This window comes from Thamnophis sirtalis, unplaced genomic scaffold (assembly GCF_051295495.1).
Source record: "Thamnophis sirtalis isolate CommonGarterSnake01/CBP01778 unplaced genomic scaffold, rThaSir2_p1.2 scaffold_2, whole genome shotgun sequence".
NCBI classification, from domain to species: domain Eukaryota; kingdom Metazoa; phylum Chordata; class Lepidosauria; order Squamata; family Natricidae; genus Thamnophis; species Thamnophis sirtalis.
The window spans coordinates 22,916,220-22,936,828 of record NW_028261382.1 but is presented as its reverse complement, the minus strand read 5'-3'; the positions used below and the strand labels follow the sequence as shown (position 1 = coordinate 22,936,828).

Below are 20,609 nucleotides of genomic sequence, written 5' to 3'. Positions count from 1 at the left end.
CAGTAAGTGAAGGAAAAGGAGGTACACATTCTTCACTTAATGACCCAAATTGGGACTTCCACCGTTAAAGTGAAGCAGTTGTTGAGCAAAATATCACAGCTGCACTGCTTATTGATGGCAGTTTCCGTCGTCTGGATTGAGAACGCATTTCCCAATCCTTCAAAGAGCCCCAGGCCTAGAAGGAGCTCCTCCTGCAGTGCAGCACATGAGCTCTTCCTTCCGGCTCTGATGGACCCTCGCCCAACCGACTCTGTCCCCATCCCAGGGAAGCCCAGTCCAGCCTGCCTAAGGTTAATTATTCCTATTCTCTACCTTCACAAAAGTCATGCAAGATCTCAGATTTTGTAATGACTTCCGAATGGTCTTATATGAAACAGCAACATGACAATTGTTTTTCTTGCTCTCAAGCCACACAATCTCGAACCACAAACTCACTTTTTAATCTCTTGATGGTCAACCTTATCCCAGACGGCTTCCTCTAAGCAGACCAGAAGATCTTCAGCTGCCGCTTTTTCTCCATCGGCCAGCTCTCCTAGCTTTTCAACTGGAAAGAGAAGAGGCCAGGCATTCTGCTAAGGCCCTCAGCCCAACATGGCAGATCTTCCCAAGAAGCCCCCGCACTGCAGGCCAGGACTGTTTAGCGTATGGCATCTACGGAGGTCATGCAATCACTGGCAAAGAACACTAATAAGACACATGGATAAGTTCAAATAAGGGTTATGGAACAGCCAGAGTCTCTCCCACCCCTCCTCTTCCTCTGGGACTTTCACTCAAGTGAGGTGCTTTCACTGCTTCTTCCTGAGCCCCAGGGGCCCCTCACTCACCTGCCCTCCACAGAATATACCTTCATCCGATTTCCCCCCCCCCCGTCAGTTCGGCATCTCCTTATCAGCACAAATGCTTCCAACGGAAAGGCACATAAAAGCAGATTTTGCTTGGAATGTTTTTGAGAAGCCCGTGGAGATGGACGTCTCGTGCACAGCTGTTCTATCAGACCTTAAGCCAGCTACCCCAAGGGAGAATCACATGCAAACCTTACCCAAGGACTGCCGGATGGAGTGGTGCTGTGGCTCCTCCCTCCTGGACATGAAGCGCAAAATCACGTTGGCGGCTTTAATGTCCACTCGGAGTTCCAGACTCGACAGGCCCAGCATTTCCAAGAAGCAGACGGAGGTGGCAGCGAGAGAAGGGGCATAGAACAGGGAGAGGGCCACGGAGGAGGCTTCCTTAGCCACCTGCTGAAGCCTAGAAAAGGGACCACTTCGCTCTCAGCACCAATCCCAGACATTTCATGGGGATGAGAGGCAGGCAATGAAAAGACTCCCAGCACAGAAACCACTTTCCCCTGCACGAAGGTTGTGACTTTCGGAGGGAGGGGGCGGAGGTCACTGTGGGCTGATTAGACAGCAGCCTCGTCCACCCGTATCGCTCTGAGAACCAGTGCTTGCCCAGAGGGCATTCATGGCACCATCTGGGTCTACAGCACTTATTACCTTCGCTTCTATTGTCAAGGGTCACAAGTGCTTAAATCAGTATTTCCTGCTTCGGGCTAACAGAATAAAGACAAGAGCCGTGGGAGGAAGGACAGAGCAGGCTCAAGTTTTCCCTCAGGCTCAGCCTTCTCTCTTTCTCCTTCCCAACCCAACTGGCCCACCAAGGGACTACTGGGGAGAAGAGCAGGCAGGCAGGAAGGCATGCGCTGCCCTCGTCTCCAGGAAGAAACACAGGACAGAAATCAAACAGGTGAACCCTTGTAATGAAATACTTTTAATCCTGATGACTGTAAGAGAGTCCCACAGGCTTCTTTTCACTACTTACAGCTCCTTTGGGCGGTTGCTCTTTGACAGCTGCTGAGCTAAAAACGCTCCGAAGGCAAACGAAGGGCGCTCGTGATACAAGTAGTAGGAGAAGTCAAGATGCTCGATGACGGCATGCTTGCTTACTAGAGCCGAGCATGAGAAGTGAGGCAGGTCACTGCAAATATCTGAAGAGGACAGAAAAAGAGCAGAACTGCAAGCAACCGGAACAAAACAAAGCAGCCCCTGGCTTTGCCTGCTTCCTCTTCACCCCACAACAGGGCTTAGATTAGACTCCAGCTGCAGGTGGACCTTTGCTTACCAGGAATGGCCAGGGTATTTGCCGACTGCCAGCCAAACAACTTGGTGGAATCAAATGGAGCTAAGCACTAAAAAGGGAAAACATTCATTTCAGACCATATAGCACAGGGGTGTCAACCTCAAGGCCGGGGGTTGGATCTGGCCCATGAGCTGCTTAGATCTGGCCTGTGGGGCTGCCCTGGGAACAGTGAAGGAGCAGCCCCTGGGGCCTCTGCCCGTGAAAACGGACTCCTGAGCTCCGTTTTTGTTGGCAAAGCATTTGGGCCACCACAGGCGCCGACACGAATGACGTTAAGCTGGCCACGCCCACCCCGCCCACCTCAGATAAAACACAACCATGGCGTGGCCCTCAATGAAGTTGAGTTTGACACCCCTGGAACAGTACAACAGGCAAAGTCCAGAGCTCAGGGAGTCCTGTCACTTTTGTTCAGTTTGTGACTGAGCTGTCCGCATATCAAATTTGGAGAGCCAGCCTAATTTGTCCGCATCCCCACATCAAGGAAGGAGCATGTGGAAAGGGCGTTTTCCATGGCAGGGCTCTTGTGAGCAAAAGGGTCTCTGTTGACAGATTTTGGGTTCAGGGGAAAAAACAGCAACCCTCCTGCCCTGGAGAGGGACCATGAAATGAAGGATTGTGGGATGGGCTGGCTGAGAGGCAGGATGGCCAACAATTTACCGCTACAAAGCACCCCAAATTTAAATGGACACTAGAACTGACCTCCTCATTTGTAGTAACTTTTTAATGGTTTTTTCCTGTTATTTATGGGAGGCTTTCTTCTGCTACAGTGATTCTCCTCTTGGTGACTACCAGCCAAACAACTTATCAGTATTTTTGAAACTTTTTGTTTTTGGGGAAAATGTGTTGGTAGAGTTCACTTATAAACAAGAGGTCAAAAGTAGGGACTTCAGATTCCTTTCTTTGGGACTAAACTGTTACATTATATCAAAATTTTAAGTTTTCTCTCTCTCTCTCTCTTTTTGTTTTGGTAAATCTACATTTAATTTTTTTATTTATATTTATTTATAAATATATATATCAAACAAATTCCAGACAAACCTAGCAGGCAACTTTGTCCATCAGAAGTTTGACGAAGGAATTACAGGATCAGCCATGCTGGGCTTAATCCTTTTTTAATCTAACTGGATCAGACTGGACTTCTAAATGTGTGTAATTGTAACCCGAAACACATCAGATGGCTTTGAGGTTTACTTAGGGGCTAATAGTTTCAGGATTTAGCCTGGCCACTAGAGGGTGCTATTGGTGTTATTATGGGATACCAGACATTGAAGTATTGGCTGCAAGGAAGGCTCAAAGGGGAAGATCTGGAAATACTGACATTATAGCATTTCTAGAAAAATTTGCTAAAAACTTTGCACAGGTAGTACAATCTATAGAAAATACATTTGACGCCCTGGAGAAAAACGTTTTACAATAAACTCGACAAGATTATCGTAGATGCAACCTAATCAAGTTGACTGCTGTATTTTAGGGGTCTTTGTGGGAAGTCAAGCAATTAGGTACTAAAGCGAGGGGGGGGGGGGAACCAGGGTCTGGAAGGACCCAGAGCAGTTTTCAGGCTTGCCTCCACTTTGCTATGATAAATGGGGTCTGCTCCACATGGAGTGGAGGGCCTCAAAGGGAAGCTGTTCAGAAGAGCCATGCGTCCGTCAGGTGACAGAGTAGGATCGGAAGATGGCCCCATCTAAGGAATGGCCTGCCTGGTGTTCGCCTGGGACTGCCTGGCGACAGAGCTGCAGGGTTGGGGAAGGACCATCCAAGGTGGACACTGCTTCAGAGACTCTGCTGACCAGGTCAAGTCCTGAGCCTGCCCAAATTAGCTCCCATCCACTACCGTGCCCACATTTTCCGGGTGGCATTGAGTCCTACCTGAAGAAGGTGATAGAGAGAAAGGTCGGAAGGGGAGATTCCTTGAGGAGTGGTCTGAGGGAAGAGGGCAGCTCTGAGCTTGGGGTAAGGAGCAAGTGCCATCCTGAAGAGCTGCGCATCCACCTTCTCTCTTCCATCTCCCTTCTGGACCATCTGCAACAGAAGAAGCACTGAGGTTTGCTTCCACAGGTGGTTTTCTGGCACTCCCCATTCCACGCCTTTGAGGCAGCCTAAGGGCTGACCTCTGCTTCTCCAGCCAGGGCCCAGGCCAAGGCAGCCGGCTTGTGGTTGGGAGAGGGGATGCTGGCTGCAGTGAGCCTCCTTCAGGCCTTTAGCCCTTTGTAGAGGGGGCTGGGCAGTTGCCAGCCTCCTGCACTTGGCATACCTGGTCAATCCCTCCCCCGGCGAACATGGTGGTAGCCAGGGCAAGGAGAGTGCGTCCCTCCAGCAGCATGGTGCTCACACTGGCCTGGTTGCTGGGAATGGAGATCTGGGCATTGGCTAGGCTAGCCTGGAAAATCCTGTCTGTATCTGGGGCAGGATGGCAAGGGGAGAAAAAGGGAAACAGAGGGAACATTATCCAAAAGAAAATTCAAAATAGATTTAGCATAATCAGATTAACCAAAGCTAAACATCCTTTAAGTACACAGATACACAACTCTGGTAGGTATTTCCAAAGGTCCCATTCACAACCCCAGTAAAAAGTAATTTTCCTCCCTCTCAAAAATCTACCAAAAAGATTGGTGGGCAAATGAAGGTCTGCCAACCCCAATTACCCTCGCTTGGCAAGGAACTAGAGGGCACGCTGATCCTGCTGGCCTTTGAGGGTCACCCAGGGCGGGAGAGGACCACAAGCAGCCCACCCCTCTGCGTTTCCAGGGCTGCTCTGAAAGTTCTCTCCCCCCACTCCAATGATTTTAAATCTGATAGAAGAGGGAAATTATTAAACACACAACCCCCCCCCCCTTTTGTTTCCACTTAAGATTTTCATTTTGGAAAAAGAGACGTCAATCCACTCATTCACAGGATCTGGTGATCTCTTGGATCTCTAAGGTCGAAGGATGTAAGTTAGGACATTTTGTCCTGAGGCTGCCTACTTTCCTGAAGGGCAGCCCACTAGCTAGCAAGTCAAGAGTGCAAACAGCCCTTGGTCTGAAGGATGAGCACACACAGGGCTTATGTTTAGCTTTATACATCCAAATCAGTTTGATCCAGAAACCAAGAAGAGCTGAAAACCCACTAGATCCCAAAGTAGATTTGATTCTGTGAACCCCGAGATTGCTCCATTCCAGGCTGTTGCAGCTTCAAGCCCATTTCAAAGGTGGTCAAGAAGGTAAACTTCAGTGCAAGGGGTCACCAGTGACTGTGGGAGAGTGGACAGGACTCTTTTTCCCCGAAATGGAAGGCCTGCCAGGTCATGCCATTGAGGTCATTTTGCCCCATAAGGAGCGAAAAGCGTGACATGGGCAGGCCAGGGACTGCAACTGCCCTGGAGCACCTGCCCTCCTTCCTGGCCAAGTAAAGGGAGAGGAGTCCTTCAGAATTTCTCTCGGCTAATCGTTGCCAACTATCAGGCGGTGCTCATCTTTATTTCAAGGCCATTGAGGCAGCCCTGATTTCCCTGCAAGTAGATAAATAGGGACCACTTAGGCGGGAAGGCTTTTTGAGAAACATTTGTCCAAATGAGATACAAAGACACAACCTACCTCCAGGATGGTTGGCAATGTCCCAACATTGCACTAAAAATTCAAACCAAGGGTGTGCTTCACGCAGGTCTGTATCGTTCAAAATGAGACAGTCTGATGAAAATAAACTGAAAACCAAGAAAGACATTTCATAAAATTACAAAGACAAAGCAAAGCCTCGTCTCTCCTAACCAGATGTGAGCCAATCCAGTGAACGTGGCTTAACAATCAGCTGCCTTGTGAGAAAACTGCCCTACCTCCAAGGGCTGGAGGGGAAGAAGGGCCTCTTTGGGGAGGGCAATAGCCAGTTCCCACCATCCCACCAGCACGACTCCCCTTTTCCCCTCGTTCACAGCTGTCCAGCACAAGGAAAAACCTGTTTCTCCCACAAGGCATCATGGAGACCGGAGGCAGGAAAGACACACACCAGGAAAGGATGGGCTTGGTCTAGTTCATAAGCAATACCAATGTCTGAGCAGCCTCTGAAGCTTTCTCCCCCCCCTTCACAGAATCTGCTGCTCCTGTCACAGCTTCCCCGTCCTCCAAACGCCTCTGCTGGAATCATTTACGGCCACCTACCGATAGTAATCCAAGTAGGAGTAGAGGAGATGGTCCAACCCCCGTTCTAAGCAATAGAGGACAAAGCAGGTGTGGAAATCTAAGCCGCCTGCAGAGACGTAGTCCGGGAGAGGATGGGGCTCCTGCATCACCCCTCCGGCACAGGCCGTCCTCTGCAAGAGGCCTTCAAAGTCTTCCAGTTCTGCGGGCACAAAAGTCCCGTTTCTGTCAAGGAAAAAGCAGAGCAGAAAGAGCAGGGATCCACTAGGCAGCCTCTCTGTTCAAAGAGCAGGTGGGGAACTGGATGGAAACGGAGAGGATTATACAGACAAGGCGCCTACCTAGCTAGGGTGTCCAAGACTTCATTGCGCAAGTAGGGGCTGCATAAGGCACTTTGACCGATGGCTTCTAAAGGGAGGGGGGGCCATTTTGCAGGGCTGCCTTCGAGTTGAGAATCAGAAATCCACCATCTGATATTCTCCCAATCGTGCCAAGACGACAAATACATCCAGAGAGCCTCAGGATTACAGAACTGAAATTCTAATTTTTAAAGAAATGAATACATGAGTTAAGTACAGACATTGGGTGGACATTAGGAACTCTGCCTACATGGAGGCTGGTCTTCCTCAGGCCGGGTCCTTTTCCAGAATCCCAGAATCCCCTGGCCAACCACTCTCCAGCTGATGCCCATATGTGTAGCTGCTGCCATTAGTGGCAAAGGAACTAGCTGGAGGGCTCTGCCCAACTCCATCCTCCCACATCCCAGCTGCAGCTGAGCCAAAGCAGTTGGAGACACACACACCCTGCCTCTTTCTGGCCAGAACCCCCACCCCTGCCGCCCCCTTTGCTCCTGCTGCATTGCTCCTCCAACAGATTTATGTCTATGATTTCTAGAAAAGGGGCCGGTTTTTATTCCCTTCTTCATGACGCTTTTAACATGGCTATCATCCTCTAACTGTTGCTAGACCCACTAAGTGAAATAAATGCACTGAGAGGCCAGTTGTATCCCTAAAACAAACTTCCAGAAGCTAAATCGTGTTTGTGTGCGTGCATGCATGTTTATCCTTGTGTTGATCTGAAACAATTTGGACGTTATTTCTCTTATTAAACATTTTTCATCATTCTTCCATCCACAATAATGAAGGTCTTCCTCCTGCTCCCTATTCAGGGGGCAACCTGAAGGCTGCTTTGACTCCCCACTTAAATCCAGTCCAAATCGGAAAATTCAGGTTGATTTCTGGGTGGGCTGCAGTGTCTTAATTTTGCTTGTAACCCCATAAAAATGCCACAAAGGGAGTTGCCCTCTCCTCTTGAAGAAGGGTCGGGGGCTGAGGCTTCCCTGCAAGTCATGAGTCGTTCCCTTCCCCCCCCTCCCCCAAGGAAGCGACTGTTTCCAAAAACAAAACTGTCAGTTTGGTTTAGTGATTAAGGCTCTGGGCTAGAAAGCGGAGGCTGTTCAGTTCAAGCATGAAAGTCCAAATCCCTTCACAGGGTTGTTTCTGTGGGGAAAATAGGAGGAGGAAGGTGTGTTGGATACATTCATCGCCTTGAGGTATTTATATCAATAATAAAGGCGGCATAAAACCAGGACAAACCAAAAGGAAAAAAGCTGCAAATCCATGCTCCCATGGCAACAGATACTTACCCCCTTCCTGAGCTCTCGCGGGGAGAAGGATCCTTTCCCGTGTGGATGGATTCCACCCCTGAGCCCAGTTTAGCATCATCCTGTGTTCCCGGTTATGAATTCTGTCTTGAGTGCAATTCAGAAAGGAATCCAAAGAAGTAACATCGATACAGTCTGCTTCTTTTCTCCAAGATCTGGAAATAATAATTAAGCATTTCCTTGAAATTTCTCACCAAAGCACAATCCTTCAAACCCAAACAACAAAATGAGCCCTATTCAATAGCAAATCCCCATCAGGTTTGTCCTGGCCAATAGCTCACCAACAAATGAAGGCAAATTTACGTGTCCCAGGATAACATTGCAGGATCCAATCTGGGTCGGTCACTGGGACCGGAGGGTTAGTCTTCTGAGCTTTTGGATTCGTGGCGGAGCTCATCCCGAGGGAACTTCTCTCTCATCAGGTGGTGTGCTTTGGGCTTTTCTACATGTAGTATTTATGTGGTACCTGATTGTGTGTGGGAGTATCTCTCAAACAAATGATCACCTGGAAGTGCATTGCTAAGATCGCTTGGAGGTGGAAGAAACTTCTAATATAATCTACCGGATCCCCTGCATGGATTGCCCACCTGACAGATGGGGAGAAAGCTAACCACCAGATTGTAAGAACACAAGTGAGCTGTCAGATGAGACCTAAACTCATTAGTAGCCTCACATTGCAACAAACAAGAACATATGCTCAATTTCGCATCTGTTAAGATTGTTGGCCAGTAGGTACAAAAATAGCCAGAGAAACGATTGAAGCCTGGGAAATGGGTTGATTTACCAGCACTTTATCAGGTACTTAGGAGTAGGAAACAACAGCCAACAACTTAATAATTGGCCATCAACACCCCAATCAACAGCTGCAAAGCCACACAACCAGGCACCACATAAGTACTACACAAAGAACAGCCCAACGCACACATTTTGGTCAGAGAAGTTCCCTGAGGATGGGCTCTAGCATGAGTCCAAAAGATCGGAAGGCTAACCTCTGGTCCCAGTAACCAACCCAGATTGGATCCCGCAATAGCTCACCAATCTCACTTTCCCCCACATCACAGAAAGGTGGACAAAGAGAAAAACAGGAGCTCATTTTTGTTTGGCTTACATGCTGGGAGTTCAGTTCATCCCAGGCTTGTTCCCCACCTGTGACTGAACTGAAGATGCATTACCTGCAACAGGCTGCATTCTTTTCCTGTGTTTGGAAGGTGCCTGAATAAATATTTTCTACCTCATGCACAAAGTCTATCATTTCCTTCTCTGTTTCAGGAAGAACATCTTCATCTTGTAGCACGCTCACCTACAGAGTCAAAACAAAATTTTAGTTTGTCTCTTTTCCATCCAACAGACATACACCTTTTCAAGTTTCCTTTCAATTAAATTTTGAACAAGGTGAAGGACAACATTATATGGGAATGCTGCCAGTCGCTTACGTAAGATCAGAAAATGATGTCAGTGCAGCTGAATTTCTGCACTGGAACCCATTTACATTCTGACCATTTCTGAGATTTGAGTACAAATTATCAATCTGAGGTGGTTAGCAGAATACATGGGGAAAAATACAATTAATTGAAGTCATTTTGTGGGCAAAGATTCTTGCTTAAACTTACTAGAAAGTCCCGGACATGGTAATCAGTTGTGTAGAAACATATTTTGTGCAGTTGCTGCTTCACACTGAGGCCCTACCGAAAGGAAAAAGAAATTCTCCTGCAGGAGTGTTTGCAAAAAACATGCATAAGGAAAAGTCTTGCCCTAGTTCTCTGCACTGGTGTGAAAGGACCCGAGGCCTGGATGCAGCCTTTTGTTCTCAGCGGCTGAAGAAGGCAGAAACGCCCCTGGGGATTATGGATCCCCTTTCCCATTTAAATCCTAGCCCAGAGGAACAAATAATTATCCTCAGGGTGCCAAGGTACAAAATCTGTGTAGGTGAAAATACTCTACAGGAAAGATTTAAATGGAGCTCAGTGGGGTTGTGATATTACTCACCATGTTCCTTAAAAGTCTGGAAGCTTCATTTATGTCATCCTTCAGGAGGCTTTTGTAGGCCATCTCCAGACCTATCCAGGTTAGCTGCCCAAGATCCTGGGCAGGGTTGTGAGTCAGACGGAAAAAGATTTGTGCCTCTGGCACTCTGTTGCTTAGAAGGGCTTCAGTAACAGCTTGCTGAGAAATAAAACGATGAGCCATTTGAAGAGCCCCCCCCCCCCCGAGTGTTGCATTCTGCTCTGAAAGGCATCCTTACAACTTGAAAAGAGCCGCTCAGGACAATGTTCCATTAGGCTGGAGATGAGCAGCAGTTCTGCTGAGTGGCACACGGGGAGTTACTAGCTGTTTTGATAGTCAAACTAAGCCAACAGCACAGAGGCTAACAGATCTAAAAGTCTTCCAAAAAATCTGTATTCAGCAGCCAGCTACTTCACAGAAGCTACTGCACCAGTCAGATGAAAGAGAAGCCATTAACCAGCTTCTCCTCTATAAAGCTGCTGCCGCCATTTTAAAATACTTAAACTGATGACCGTAAATTCCATGAAGTGATTCAGGTTGGTGCGGAAAGCTCTTCCCTTTGCCCCTGACCCCTCCATTTCAGGCAAGGTCTCCAAGTTTAGTTCTGTTGAAGGAGGAAGACTACCCAGCCTATGAAGCCAGAAGCCTCCTGTATTCTTTTCCAGCTCATTTATAATCCCCTTATGAGACAATGCCCGGCAGATTTACCTCTCCAAATGCCTTTAGCCCAAACCAGGATATTTTCATAGCTATATCATCTCTCTCTCTCATCCACACCCAAAATGCTCTCTTGCTAAAATAATTATAACCCCACTTTGCTCTTTCACACTGAAATCAATTATTTTCAAGCGCTGAACTTAGAAAAGGCTCCATACATTGCTCCAATTTGCTGTGTATATGTGTAATAAGGAAATGGTTTAATAAACTGAGATCACGGGTGAAATATATTCTGATATTTAAGCTACCATATATTCCGCTTACCTCTGAATCAAATTTTTCCCAGTGGCTCTGCTCCATTTGGGGTAGGTTGTCTTCAGAATCCCAGGGCTGGCTCATGGCACCGGATGGCTTATGAGGAAACCTGATCATAAACGTCCTGAGTTTAATGATGTAGCTGGTGAAAATGTCAACACACTGCAGCATATTTTCATCCAATTCTGTGAAGAGCATCAGGAAGGCAATCATGTAAAGCTACTGAAAAGGCTGCTTGCGGAGAAAGGCAAATATAGAGGTTGCAGAATTATCCATCACAACCACCACAAAACCACTGCACACACACCCCACACCCCCACTTTGAGAGGATCTGGGCTGCTGGCAGCCGTTAGTCAGAAGGGACGGGATGCTGTTCCCTGGGTTCTTCTCCTGCTTGTTGGCTGCCAATGGCCAGCAGAGGAGGAGTCAGCTCCATGGAAAGGGCTGAGGGCAGCAGGCTCTCCTTCTCAAATAACCTCTGTCCTGCAGCAGCTTCCCATTTGGGGCAAAGGGGATACAGGAGGTGCGATACCTAGCTACACACCCATCACTACAGAAACAAACCTGAATTCTTGTCAGTCTGGCTTCAGGCCTACTGCTAACACTGAGGCAGCCTTATTAGTGCTGGCTGAGGAAAGAGGGAAGCCTGCAGGACTGATTCTACTGAATTTCTCAACCACCTCCACCCCAACGGCCATGAGAGACTTGTGGAACTCTTACATTATGCTAGGTCCATGATGACGAACCTATGGCACGCCACAGTTGGCACGCAGAGTCATATTTGCCAGCACGGCAGCCCTCAGGTCCAGCATGCGCATGCAGGCCATCCATTTTCAGCTTTCTGGAGGGCTGGGTGAGGCCATTTTCGCCCTCCCCAGGCTTCAGGAAAGTCTCTGGAGCCTGGGGAGGGCAAACATTCCCCCCTCCCCATGTGCGGGGGTCACTTGCACACATGAAGGGGGGGTGGCTCGTGCATGCACTGGGGGGGGGTCGCTCGTGCATGCGCAGGGGGTGGGCACACACACAGTTGTGGCACACCTTTAGAAAAAGGTTATCCATGCCTGTGCTAGGTAGATCATTCCTATCTTCAGGATCACAGCTCAAAACTTTTGGAGGAGAAATTTTGGTTTGCCTTTGAGGTTCGGGCTACAGTCTCTCCCAGAGCTCAATTTTCCCTGTTCTTCAGTATCAACATGAATATTCTGCAGGAAATAATCTCCAACCCAGCCAGACAAGTTGCCAGATGCAGTCACTTTTTTTAAAACAGACTTTTAAAGAAGCATTTTGTATAGACCTGATCAGAGTAATTGCAGGTTTGCAACACTGTTTTTCTGTACTGCTCTGGATTTTCTTTGGTATTCAAAGAAAATGGACGATAGTAGTAATAACTCTTAGAAAAAGCGTATTTCCAAATAAAACAGGAAGGGGCCTTTCAACTGATTTCTATGTCACAGGAATCCATCCATCCGTTTTAAACAATTGAAATAGAAGACCTTTTAATAAATTACCCATGGCTGAAATCTGGGGAAATCATGCAGTTGAACCATGTGGTCATCAGACAATTCTTAACTGCGCAAATGGCTCCTCCCATTGACTTTGCTTGTGGGAAGCTGCCTGGGAAGGTTACCAATGGAGACCCCCAGACACCGAAACTGCCACAAGGACATGCCAGTTGCCAAGTGCCTGAATCTTTATCAGGTGACCAGGGGGATGCCGCAAGGGTCACAAGTGTGGAAACTGATGTTACCTTTTTAAATACTATTGTAACTTGTATTATTGTATGAATGATTGTAAGTCAAGGACTACCTGTATTGCACAGTCCGTAATATATCTTTAGATGCTTTATAGACTGTCAGGTAATGAGGATTTAATAGCTGCCAGCTGATGTAAGGATGTAAGCTGTAAACTGATGCAATGAGGATGACTCAGCAATACAGGTATCGCCGGTTTACGACTCTGGTGGGGGCCACACAAGTTGTTTAGTGTTACATATAGGTGACCATTAGAGGCCGTCTCTCTCTCTCTCATTGTGTATCTCATTTCTCTCCTTGTGTCCGTAGCTGAGTGGTAAGGGATTTATCTACCATGTATATGTCTGTATAGATGTATGTATAAACCACTATTAATTGTCTAAAGGCTCTGTGTGCTGTATTTTGCTCCTGGGGTTATCTCATAATAATAGTCACACTGCCAAAACTCTGACATAGACGCTTAATACCCACTGAGTAAGTGGGTATTAAGGCTGAACCTGCATGCTGCCCTGTTTCTGGCTTTCTTCCCTTCATGATTTTAGGAGCACAAAATTTGTAAATAAACCCATTCCTGAAATAGAAATTTTGTTGTTACATGATGGCCCAGAGAATACCAATTCAAGTAAAATAGATACAAAATACTGACTCTACCTTCTCTGTGGGTAAAAATCTCACGGAGATGTTTGTTAAGAAAAGATAAGGTGAGGTTCAACAGCTGCTCAGAGAAATGCTTGCTCTGGGTTTCCACATCATTTTCTTGAATTGCCTTACACAGTAAATCCAATGCTGGCCTCAGTTCTTCAACACCTGCAGGAGAAAAGGGTAAAACCAATACAAAAGGGAAGATCACATTAAGAAATGCACAAGTTTGCATTTGCTTTCAAAGGGATGCCAGGGTGACATATGCAATTCATTCCATTAAGCGTTCTGAAGACCCAGGGATCTCTGATTGGCAGGGATGTGCCCTGACCCACTCTCCCTGCCTTCCATGCAGCTTACTTTGCATTCAGTCAAGTGACGCTTCTTTTGGATTTATACTGCAATTTATAAAATATCAGTGTGAATATTCATAGTTTACTTACTCTTCAAGTAAAAGTCTGACATAATATTTGCAGGTTCATCCTGTAGAGAGCTTGCTGTAGACAGACTGAAAAGGTTCTCTTTATTCTTTAGGAAAAAATCCACAGTGTCCAACTGTCGGTTCTCTAAGCCAGCCTAAACATTAAAAATATAATTTTTATATTATATTTATACAAAGATCCACCATTAACTTTGACCTCCCTCTTAATTAGCTCCTAGCCTGGGTGTCCAAGGGAGCACCAACCCATGGCTTGTGCTTCTCACTTCCTGAGCTCTCTTCTCAGAGGTCTGGCTGTAACAACACCGAGACGAACCTTTGTCCAATCTCACAGGAATTTGTTCTTGAGAAGCTGAGCTCTAGCATTCTTTCTCCGCTTAGAAACTCCTTAACATGGATATGATCTATTCTAAGTAACATATTTGTTCTGTATATATTTGAATACACCAAAATAAATGCTGGATGATATGTTAATTACAGCTTACTTTTATACAGATTTGTAATTAACATTGACTGTAACCAAGGAACAGTCAATATTTCTTTGTAATATAGAGCAAAGGACCAGTAGTTATGTAAGATTCAGGATTCTTTAAAGATAAGAAATGATAGATGAAACATGCAAATGGTAATACTTAAAAAAACACACAACAATCTTCACAATATGAAGAATTGTGCTGGAATTAGCCAAATAAGTTTCTTGTCTTGTCAGCAGGAGATCTTGTGTCTCCACGGGCTGAGCACCAGAACTAATTACAACAAAGTGTGGGGAATCAATCTTTCTGCTCTAGAATGGATGGCCAGGGCCTCAACGGCTTCAGAGGCCCCAGGGAAAGAGTTGGAGTCATTTAGAAAAACCTCAGCGATAGAAAGACTCTGCTACCCCCAACCAGGCTTCTTTCCTTACCTCTAAGGCATGTACAGGAATCGAACACCTCCCCCACCTATTGAGGCAGCAAAGGGAGTCTACAGTGCTGGCGCTTCCGTAGATGATCAGCCTGGTCAAGAATTCCTCTTGGGTAAAGCCAAACAGGAACAAAAAGAGGCCAGTCTCTAAGGAGGATCACAAAGGAGGGAGGTTATCTCCATATTGCTCACTGTCTACAGAAAAGATGTTCTAGTGACTTGAACACAGCTCCCTCCTAATGTCAAGAGGAGAAAACAACTTCAACTCTGAAATTTTCTAGAGGGAAAATATTTATCTGCAACTAAAATCAAAGATGCTCACCTGAAAGGACGAGCCATAGCGGTTCCTCCCTGGTATATTCCACGAAAAAGGAGTTTTTCCCCACACAAGACTGCGTGATGCCCTGTGTCACCAAATCCCACAGGACCAGAGTCAGTCCTTCACTTTCACTTGAGGCAGTGAAGAGCACGTGAAAACCAGTCACGTGTTTACAATCAAGACTCCCACGTTTTTCTAGGTCACCCAAATGTACATTCTTCCATCGCCTCTCTTCAGTGCTTTTATTATCTTTCCCTCTGGAGCTTGAAAGAACAAATGCAACCTCTTGAAAGAGGGACGCTGCAGAAGTGTCCAAAGCCTTAGACTTCATTGGCTCTAAGTGCAGAAGATGCTGATACCAAGGCAACTCAACATCTGAACACAAATGTGGAAAATAATTGTCTGCGCGTGTATCATCCAGAGATAGTACGTGTGTCTTCCAGGATCTGGAAAAAAAAGGGGGGAAACCTTAATATTTTCAATGATGCATACAATGAAGATGTAAGAATTAGACTTTTCAATGAAACAACTTTTCTTGTTACTATAAAAGTAGCTTTTGCCAACTAACCTGTCAGTCTGGAATGAAGGTTGCAAGAACTTCATGCTGTAACTTGAACTATTGAGGTCATCTTCATCCACTCCCTCCAACTGTTGCGCAGAAAAATTTTCAAAGCTTCGCTTGCAAAACAAATGGTCAGGGAATTCTCTGGGGGGATTAAACAAATTAAACAGATGAACAGGGTTGGAAAGGACCTTGTAGATCTTCTAAGTCCAAGTCCCAACATTATTTCTGACAAATGGCAGTCCAGTCTCTTCTTAAAAGCTTCCAGGGATGAAGCTCCCACAACTTTCAAAGGCAATTTCTGTTCCATGGGTGGATTGTTCTCATGGTCAGAAAGTTCCTCCTTATTTCTAGGTTGAACCTCTCCTTGGTCAGTTTTAATCCATTATTCCTTGTCTGGCCTTCAGGTGCTTTGGAAAATAGCTTGAGCCCCTCCTCTCTGGCAACCACTCAAATGTTGGAAGACTGCTATCCTGTCTCCCCTGGTCCTTCTCTTCCCTAGACTAGCCAGGCCCAGTTCCTGTAATTGTTCTTCATATGTTTTAGCCTCCAATCTCCTAATCATCTTTAGATAGATAGATAGATAGATAGATAGATAGATAGATAGATAGATAGATAGATAGATATACACTCAAATAAACAAAGAAATCCATATTATTATACTTTTTCATTGAGGAAAATGATCCAAAACTATAGATTTGCCTATGACCAAAGCATGGAAGCCCTAAGATTCTCAGTTCATTAGACAGGAATGGACTCAGGCATTTTAATCAATAGGGTGAAAATCAGATGTGAATGTGGGAGATCCTGTCTTATTTAAAGAACAAATAGTGGGTATTCACTATCAAAGCCTGGGCTTCACAACACAGGTATTTCAATGGGGAAGCCAGCAGGATGTCACAAATGGTCTCAGCAATCCATGGTGCTCTGCTTAATGAGAGCATCCAGGAGTGCCAAAATTGCTGTTGCTAAGTGGCACGTCACCTGGTGTTGTATTTTATGACCCCGTTACTTAGCTACATCATTAAGCAAGAACTGCTTGTATTAGTGCTTCCTGCTCTTGTCTATCTAGTAAGGCTAGACAGTAAACCCTGACAGAAAAGCACCAAGGGTTTTTAATGTATGTATAGAGGTTTAACCATGATTCTGTGAACTGCTAAAGGAGTTCAGCTACTGAGTGCTACAAAAATGTAATTAGAAAGACTTCTAACTAGCCTTTTCTCTGGAAAGACCTGGAATCCTGCCCAAGGCAGCTATGAAATATTTACTTGTTAGGAGCAGGAAGACTTTTTAAATTTCCAAATATTCACGCATTTTCTTATCACAGGTGAGTTCTACTGCTGTTGATGTGGGGTTTTTTTTGTAGGGAGGGGTTACCGTTTTATCCTTAGGCAGTTATATGTGTGGTTTTCATGCTCTTAATCTTTATATACCATTCAGAACCATTGAAGTAAAATGGGTGGCCATATAAATCATCTGCAAAAAAAAAATTTTATGCTGGGAATCAGGCAGCCTTCGAGAAGCAGCCTTCGATCATTTCAATCCACCTACCTGAAGTACAAGTTGAGGTCAACAGCAGCCACACAACTGGAGTGGCTGACAACCACAGCGGTGCTGAGATCGTATGATATACTCAGCTGCCCAAGAGGAAACGGCATGTCCTGCTTCCTCTCTTCTTGCCCCCGTGACTGATAGAGAGCGACACTGATGTGGGCCAAATAGGCACCATCGCTAGCGCCAAATATATCTTTGTAAAAAGTGAAAGAATTTCAAAGGCTGTTGAAATAATAGGACAAAAAGAAACCTGCCCTTCAAAGAGCCTGATTGTAGACATTCCTGCTTCAGATTAAGCCTCACTGGGCAAAGTCATCTTATTTTAGAGTAACTATGCACAGGAAATCAAGTAAACTATAAATACAATAGAATTGCTGCTGGGAAAATACTACTATGCTTTAAAAATCAATCTTTTTATGTTCTGTGAAGGACATTTATGTTCTGTGTTCTGTTTTATGTTCAGGATGCAGCCGTTAAAGATCAAGGCCAGAGTTCAAGGCCAGACAAATGACAGGGCTAGTTTGCTGAATTCCCATCTAGGGAAAGATGACACAACCAGGGTTACAACCTCCACCATAAATCTAATTATAAGAAGAAATACTCTTTTCTTAACTTCTTATGTCTTTTAACAATGGCTGAAATAACTCACTCTCCCTGCTTTCAGTGGAAACATATTAGTGCTGTAGTTTTTAAGTCAATGAAGATGTATAATTAGCATGCACAATTTTCCTCCAGAGACCTGGAAAGTGAATGAAAGGATTTCAAACATTTAACTCTTCATGATTATATATGCCACTGATGAGTCTCAAGAGGAAAAATTATTTGTTTTATTGGTAATTCTTGAAGACTCTTGTGAGTCAAGGAAGGCCCCCAGAAGAGAAGCTGTTGGAAAAGTACAAGAGCAGTGTGGTTGGGTCAGGCCAGAAGCAAACAGTAACCTAAAGCAGGGTGGGCACCTCGCAGACTACAAGTCATGGGGCATATAGAATCCCATCCGCCCTTCTCTGTCCTCCTCACTCACCTTGCAAGCACCCTTGGATCAACAGGGGACTTTTTGCCTTTTTCACAGTAAAGCTGGGAATTAATATGCTAAATGTCTAGTAGGTCAATTTTCATTCTTAGATTTCAGCATTACCCAGTCTGGGATATGGCCAAACAATCCTTGGAAGCTCACCCAACACCGGCTTTACATTAAAGGATACGTATCCATCCGGTCTCATCCAGCAAGAAGAGGATACCTCTGCAGAAAGTAACATTCACTGTCCTTTCCAAAGTTTGTGGGGGCAAATCAAGTCTAAAGCAGCCTTCCACCTCTTCCCCCAGTTCTCCTCCAGGAAAAATCAGATGTGCAATCACAAAATTGTTGAGCAGCAGTATAGCTCTGCCATTTTTAAATGACAGCACTTGCAAGGAGGAAATAGATAGTACGCCTGTAAAAGAGAAATAAGGAATATTTCATATTTTGTAAAGGAGAAATAACATGCAGAGAAACGCTGATTTAAAAAAAGCATATTCAACTAGATTGTTAACCCAGCACTTAGATAATTTCAATCTTCATAAATAATTATGATTTTTTTTGCAGCCCCATGGACCTCTCGTTTCCAAAAATTGATAACACTGTTTCCTGCAATTTTGAGACAACTACTAAAAAACTATCAATCTATTCCAATGCCTATAATACTTGTTTATATTTTATTGCATTTTGTTTACTATTATATTGATGAATGTTTTATACGTAACTATATAAGCCATTATGAATCCAACTCAGCATAGAATTAATCACCCACACGAAGTGTTCCGCTATCGAAGAAACAACCCAACCTCCTAAAAGAGAAGCTGTGTAAGAACATTATTCGGATGAGCACAAATACACAGCTGCTACACAAGAACAACCAAAAAAGAAAACAGACCACCCATACAAACCCTTCCAGTGAAATGGATACCCATAATTTTATCAAAGTGCCTGACCAATCAATCCAGTAACAATACAATCAACACAAGCGATGAAAAAGATAGCACTGCCAATGCCAGAAACATCTCAGAAAAAAAGTAAAAGATTATTAAAACCACATGGCACAAATCAACTAAAACTCTCCAAAGTGGATCAGGGGACCTAGCAGCCCCAGGAAAAAAAACATAGGAGTCACCTGCAACATACAGCATAAACAGATCCTCTCCACCACTCCACACCCAGATAAAGCAGGAATTAATACCTGGCAAACAATCAAAGCAGAAAACAATACCCTAATCAAGGAAATATGGAGAAGACCACACCCCCATCAACACTGGAAGGGCAAGGGTTGGGAATGACCTTGGGAAGAATTGCTGGCGAGGGAACAATCAGAGAAAGATAAACATTTGTACTTTCAAACTTGCAAGATCTGGTTAACATAGCCCTACAATAAAGCCGAATTAGCTCATCTGCTAGAAGCAGCAGCATTTCCATCTTACCTGGATTCCCATTCAGTGCATTCTCTCTCCTTATCCCATGGACAAAGCACAAGTGGGCATATGGGGGGAGCTAGAGGAAATTAGTACATAAAGTGGCCCTGAGAGAGACGGGCCTGGATGAACAGTGGTGGAACCCAATTAGTAACCTCCAGGCAACCACAGGGGCTGTTTATCCAGAAGAGCTCTGGAGCGGAGCAGCTCCCCTTCTCCTTAAGCGGCAGCACCTGAAGACCAGCTGAGGCACCGGGAACTCCTGCAGAGACCAGGCGGCTGGGACGGTTCCTCACCGGACGGAGATCAAGCTCAGGTCTGCAGTTGCTGGGGAGGCCGACCGAGGGGCCTCAACCCAGCGGCTGCCAGAGAGAGAAAACCTCCCCCCTCCCTCCGCCAGGAAGAAGCCCGGGGCAGCCCCCTCTTCCCCCTCCCCCCTGGAGAGGAGAGACTCGCCTGCTTCCCGGGGGGCCAGCAGGACCCGCAGTCGCTCTTCGGGGACGCTGCGCAGGAGGGTCGCGCCCCACTTCCCGGACTCCCAGGCGGCTTCGTAGAGGAAAAGCCCCCGGCTCTCGGCCACGGCCAGCAGCTGCAGGCGGTCCCCCGCCGGATCCTCCGCCTCGCCGCTGCCCCACACGAAGCTGCAAGAGCCGCGTTGTTCTCCATCGGGTCTGCCCTCCCTCCATCTCCCCCCCTGCTCCAATTGCCCCCCCGTCTGCCCCCCCCCAAGTGCTGAGCGAGCGGAGCCCCCGCCGGCCACCCCGGAAGCCCCTCCGCCCGGGGAGTCAGCGGCCGGGCCGGGTTCTTCCTGGGGAGGAGAGCCTCGCGGGACCCTGGCCCTCCTCCCTCCGTCCCTCCCCACCGCAGGCCCCGCTTACTCTTCCCAGGCGCCGGGCAGCGAGACGGCGGGCAGACGCGCCGAGGGCAGCCTGGACAGACGCAGCTCGTCCGGCCCGGCCACGGCCAGCGCTCCCCGCCCGCGGCTGAGCTTGGCCCGCAGGCGGCCGGCCGGGGGCTCCGCAGGCGGCAGCGGCGGCAACAGCAGCACCCGCAGCGCCTCAGCCATCTCCGCCGAGAGACCCGCGCGAGGCCTGCCGGGCGCTGTAGTCCTCC

At 46.5% G+C, this 20,609-nt stretch overlaps 1 protein-coding gene across 2 annotated transcripts in view; it reads right to left on the bottom strand.

Moving 5' to 3' along the window:
• The window catches only part of SPG11 (SPG11 vesicle trafficking associated, spatacsin), a 39,755-nt gene extending 19,155 nt beyond the window's left edge, over nucleotides 1–20,600 (bottom strand). The window contains exons 1-23 of one of the 2 annotated variants that reach the window (XM_087704402.1): nucleotides 20,375–20,600; nucleotides 19,953–20,137; nucleotides 18,257–18,484; nucleotides 17,052–17,247; nucleotides 15,507–15,644; nucleotides 14,942–15,384; nucleotides 14,621–14,766; nucleotides 13,721–13,853; nucleotides 13,290–13,445; nucleotides 10,897–11,072; nucleotides 9,898–10,074; nucleotides 9,522–9,593; nucleotides 9,084–9,211; nucleotides 7,894–8,066; nucleotides 6,590–6,788; nucleotides 6,270–6,473; nucleotides 5,712–5,818; nucleotides 4,391–4,536; nucleotides 4,006–4,158; nucleotides 2,119–2,185; nucleotides 1,819–1,984; nucleotides 1,040–1,245; nucleotides 436–544 (exon numbers count right to left, since the gene is read on the bottom strand). In XM_087704402.1, the coding sequence (XP_087560528.1) occupies nucleotides 436–544; nucleotides 1,040–1,245; nucleotides 1,819–1,984; nucleotides 2,119–2,185; nucleotides 4,006–4,158; nucleotides 4,391–4,536; nucleotides 5,712–5,818; nucleotides 6,270–6,473; nucleotides 6,590–6,788; nucleotides 7,894–8,066; nucleotides 9,084–9,211; nucleotides 9,522–9,593; nucleotides 9,898–10,074; nucleotides 10,897–11,072; nucleotides 13,290–13,445; nucleotides 13,721–13,853; nucleotides 14,621–14,766; nucleotides 14,942–15,384; nucleotides 15,507–15,644; nucleotides 17,052–17,247; nucleotides 18,257–18,484; nucleotides 19,953–20,137; nucleotides 20,375–20,562 (3,896 nt within the window). In that variant the 5' untranslated portion in view covers nucleotides 20,563–20,600. Of the gene's footprint in view, nucleotides 1–435; nucleotides 545–1,039; nucleotides 1,246–1,818; nucleotides 1,985–2,118; nucleotides 2,186–4,005; nucleotides 4,159–4,390; nucleotides 4,537–5,711; nucleotides 5,819–6,269; nucleotides 6,474–6,589; nucleotides 6,789–7,893; nucleotides 8,067–9,083; nucleotides 9,212–9,521; nucleotides 9,594–9,897; nucleotides 10,075–10,896; nucleotides 11,073–13,289; nucleotides 13,446–13,720; nucleotides 13,854–14,620; nucleotides 14,767–14,941; nucleotides 15,385–15,506; nucleotides 15,645–17,051; nucleotides 17,248–18,256; nucleotides 18,485–18,794; nucleotides 19,756–19,952; nucleotides 20,138–20,374 lie in introns of those variants that run through there. The other variant, XM_014065209.2, reaches the window with a different exon arrangement.
• Between the last annotated feature and the right edge of the window lie 9 nt (nucleotides 20,601–20,609).